General features: G+C 39.8%; 1 protein-coding gene across 2 annotated transcripts in view; it reads left to right on the top strand.

Annotated features, from left to right (window-relative positions):
- The window catches only part of LOC106877904 (basal body-orientation factor 1), a 37405-nt gene that overhangs the window by 12762 nt on the left and 19806 nt on the right, over positions 1-4837 (top strand). For both annotated transcript variants that reach the window (XM_014926955.2, XM_014926954.2), the window contains exons 5-6: positions 433-576; positions 3835-3915. In XM_014926955.2, the coding sequence (XP_014782441.1) occupies positions 433-576; positions 3835-3915 (225 nt within the window). The remainder of the gene's footprint in view (positions 1-432; positions 577-3834; positions 3916-4837) is intronic.

Here is a 4837-nt window from a genome sequence, read left to right as displayed (position 1 = left end):
ATATATATATATATATATATACATACACACACAGACACTCAAACCCATAATAATATGTAGCTGTAAGACCCAAGGATCTAGGTGTAGAGAGTTAGTAAGCTTTGAGCAGTCTGTGGTAGGTAAAGAAAACAACTCTGAGAAGCAATAGTAGTTTATTGGCAGAGACAGTTGTAGCTTTTCCCACATTGAGGTTTGATAAGCTGAAGAAAGCATTCTTATAGTTTATGTTTAGCAACAAGGGTTTGCTATGAATGTAAATTAAAATACAAATTGAGGAAATGGAGCAGATAAAATCCAGGCTACATATGTTTCCTAGCTAGCAGAACCTTGGAGGTAATAATTACTCATTGAAGGGTACCTCTCGAGTAATTATTATTTCTAGCTAAGGAAACATATTTAGCATGAATTTTACCATTTTTTTTTCTTCTTTAGACTGTTGACTTCCAGGAACAGTTAAGCAATCTTGAAGATAAACTAGAAGCAAAAAGACAAGAAGCGGATAGTTATCACAATGACCTCAAACAAGTCCGGCAAATTTCTGCAGAGAATAAAGAAATGCAGAAGGAAATAGAAGAGGTAAGTTGCTTTCGAAAAAATATTTTTTATCCTTTCCTTGTTATATTTTGTCCCCTAAAATAGGTGCCAAATTCCCTTGTCATGTAAGAGAGTTCTATCAGTTGTCGGAGAAGTGGGATCCACAACCTATGTTTTTGGGTTTAAATCTCCTGTGAAGTGTTTTGTAAAATTCCTTCCAGTATAACCTTGGATTGATGAAGGCATTATGTAATGGGTGGAATTTGGTTGATGGAGGGAAATTATGGAAGCCCCTTTCGTGTGCATGTAAGTGTGTGTGTATATATATTTCATACATATATGTATATATATATATATTTCATTTTTTTTTCTTTTATTTAGTTTCAGTTCAGAGCTGTGGCCATGATTGGGCACCACTGTTTTGTTACACTGTTATTATTGAGAACCTCTTCTAGTATGTGGCATTTGGTGAATAAGGGAGTTTGACGTCGCTACCCTCATTTGTACCTCTTGCCGTGAGGTAGGTTCATTTGGGACTTTCGACAGGAAGAGGTCCAGCTTTGATTTAAAAACCCCTACATCTGCTTTGTGCAGGTTCCTCAGGCTCTTTGGGGGAATATTAAAAAACTGTGGGCCCCTGAAACCCAAACTGTTGCAGTAACTGGTCCTGAAGTGCGATGGCATTGCTGGGATCTTTGGTACTATGCAGTGTCGTCCTGTTCTGGCATTTGTGTAGCTTTCAATGCCAAAATTTGGCACAATTCCTTTCAGGATCTTCCAGATGTACATTACTGCATACCTCTCCCGCCTTCTCTCCAAGGAGTAGAGTCTTAGCTGTTTCAGCCTTTCCCAGTAGCTGAGCAATTTCAAAGAGACAATCTTCTTTGTGAATCTTTGCTGGATTGCTTCATGGTCTACTGTTAATTTTACACTGTTGAGTGACGATAGCTGGGAGTTTTAATCCAGGTGGCTGAGGACAAATTTCCTCCAGAGGACCATCATGGCTTCCTTATCTCTGTTCTTAGGATCCATCCAGCCAATCGTCTGCACTTTGTTGCCATCCTGGTAATGTACACTTGGAAAGAGGTATCATCACTCATGTCGATACCCAGGTCTCTCACTGATTTAGGCTCTGGGATTGAAATTCCCTGCAGACCAGTGTACTCTGTAAGTTTCATATTCAGTTTTGGACGTTGGTAGCGCAGGGCTTGGAATTTTTCAGCATTAAACTGCATATTATTATCTTCAGCCCATCTGTAAATGGAGTTCAACTTCTGCTGCAGATGTGCAACATTGCTGGAGTTCTGTATTTTCTACGAGACTTTCATATCGTCTGCGTAACTAGCAAGAGTGGCTGTCCGGGCTGCTGAGGGCATATCTGAGAGGGCCACTATGAAAAGCAGTGGTCCCAAGACAGTGCCCTGTGGAACACCACTCACTATTTGTGTTTACATTGAGGTGGTGGCTCCATTGGCCACTACTGCCTGACTTCTATCTTTCAGAAAGTCATGTAATCACTCGCCAAGTCTTCCAGCTATGCTGAGATTACGCAGTTTGTGGCATATCATACCATGATCCACTTTATCAAAAGCTTTTGCAAAATCAAGGTATATTACGTCCACATTTGAGTTGTAACTACCTCAATACCCAGTCATATTGTAAGAGATGAGTCAGGCAGCTCCTACCTGGTCGAAAGCCATGCTGGGTATCACTCAGCAAGATATTTTCTTCAAAGAATGCGATTAGTTTCCCTGACATCGACCACTTTTGGTTGGTGCTTTTTAAATGCCACAAACATTGGAGCCAGTCAAGTGGACCTGGCATCGGCCATGTTCGGATGGTGCATTTTACATGCCACTGGCATGGGAGCCAGTGAGGGGGCACTGGTTACAGCTACGATATTGGTTTTACTTGACTCAACAGGTCTTCTGAAGCATATCATATTGCACGACGCATCAGCGTACTCTTAACTGGGTTGCACATGCTTGACTGATCTCACTTTATTTGCCAGGTCTTCTCAATCACAGCATATCTCCAAAGGTCTCCTCTCCTGTCATTACCTCTGTGAGGTTCAATATTCAAAGGCCATGCTTGACCACCTCATCCCATGTCTTTGTATTCATTTTTGAATATCTCACATCTCAGAGACAGGAGTGAAGATGTGAGATGCATTTGTAGTAGTGGTAGTGGTGGTGATGGTAGAAGTAGTAGTGGTAAGGATATTGATGGTGCTAAAGATTGTAAAACAGTGTTAGTGCTTCTTTTGGATGTAGATATCCAGAGGTTTTCATCATCATCACCTCAACCAACCTGTCATTGTTATCACCTCCACTGCTGTTGTCATCATCATAATCATCATGATTATCATAATCGTTGTGGTCATCGTCGTTTTACTTCAGCATTTTTAATGATGGCATCGTTTGGCTGCGACTCTGTCTGCAGCGGTAGTATTTGACACTTGTTGGTGTCAACCGTTTTAGTCACTTCATACAGTACAACATACAAGAATGTGGTGCCCACAATAGGAATAATATCCAGAATCTAAACTGATAGAAGTGAGGGGCTTTTAAGTAAAATTAGGGTCCATATTAGGATCATTTTCAAGAACCTTTAACATTTCTCTCTTTCTCCTTTCTACTTTGTCCTTTTATTTATTTATTTTTATTGACCATTTATGCAACTGAGAACTTGGCAGAATCATTGGTATTTGTTCCAAGCCACTATTCTTTGAGTTCAAATTGCTGAAGCCCCTTCTAGGTACAAACTTAGTTGTATGGTTAAGAGACTTGCTTCGTAACCATATGGTTTCTAGTTCAGTTCCACTTGATGGCACCTTGGAAAATGCCTTCTACTCTAGCCTCCAACCAACTGATGTCTTGTGAATGAATTTGGTAAATGGAAACTGTATGGAAGCTTGTCATGTATATGCACACATATATGTATGCATGTGTGTCACTTTGCACTTGTCCATCCCCACCCTTGCACTACTTGATGTTTGGTGTCAGTTTGTTTATGTCGCTGTGACTTTGCAGTTCTGCAAAAGACTGATAACTTAAGAACCAGACTTAAAAAGAATAAGGTTTGGGGTGATTGGGTTGATTTATTCAACTAACCTATTCAGTGTTCCAGCATGGCTGCAGCCCAATGTCTGAGACAAGTGAAAGAATCAAAGAACATTGTTTATTGGTACAAATAAGAGAGCCAGACTCGATGCCTGTGTAGTAAATAGAAAACAGAGCCATTCAAAGAAAACAAAGTGACTCCTTTTTATCTGATTATTTAATATTTTATCATTTGTAGTTGAAAGAAGCTTTAAGAGTCGCAGATGAACAACACCAGAAAACGCTTGAACAGATTGAAAGAAAATTCTTCGAAGATAAGGTTTGTTCATATTTATATTTGAAACTTCTCCAAAATCTTTTACAGTCATAAATGGTTCCATTTCCAAATCCAAAGATAGGATCTGGTCCAACCCCTACTCCTGGGCCAGGTTTTCGGGTAAAAATAACGAATCCGTTCAACTATTATGCCAATACCGGTTGTAAATCAAGAATAGTAAATAATTTGAATTTGGTAATCGAGATAGGTGCAGACATGACTGTTTGGTTAAAATGTTTACTTCTCTGCAATGTAGTTTTGGGTGAAGCATGATCTTTGAATGTTCGGTTTTACAGAGATGACAAGTGATTGAGACCTTTGGCTACTTGCTGTACTTGAAAAAAAACTCATGAAATCATAGCTATGGCTGGTGCTGGCGACACATTAAAGGCACTCACTACACGCTTGGAGTGGTTGGTATTAGGAGGGGCATTCTGCTGTAAAAACCATGTCAAATCAAATTGGAACCTAAAACAGCTTTCCAGCTTACCAATTCCAGTCAAAGCATCCAACCGATGCCAGCATGGAAAGCAGACACTAAGTGATGATGATGATGATACCCTCACCCAAAATTCAGAATGATTTCTTTTAGATATTCTCTTATTATTATTATTATTATTATTATTATTATTATTATTATTATTATTATTATTATTCTCACTCAGAGTAAAAGGCAGACTGTATGACGCATGCGTACGAACAGCCATGCTACATGGCAGTGAAACATGGGCTGTAACTGCTGAGGACATGCGTAAGCTCGCAAGGAATGAAGCCAGTATGCTCCGCTGGATGTGTAATGTCAGTGTGAATACCCGTCAGAGTGTAAGTATCTTGAGAGAAAAGCTGAACATTAGAAGCATCAGTTGTGGCGTGCAAGAGAGACGATTGCGCTGGTATGGACATGTGGTGAGAATGGATGAGGATA

This window comes from Octopus bimaculoides, chromosome 11 (genome assembly GCF_001194135.2).
Source record: "Octopus bimaculoides isolate UCB-OBI-ISO-001 chromosome 11, ASM119413v2, whole genome shotgun sequence".
Lineage (NCBI taxonomy): Eukaryota > Metazoa > Mollusca > Cephalopoda > Octopoda > Octopodidae > Octopus > Octopus bimaculoides.
The sequence above is the reverse complement of the archived record's forward strand: the minus strand, read 5'-3'. Positions and strand labels throughout refer to the sequence as shown.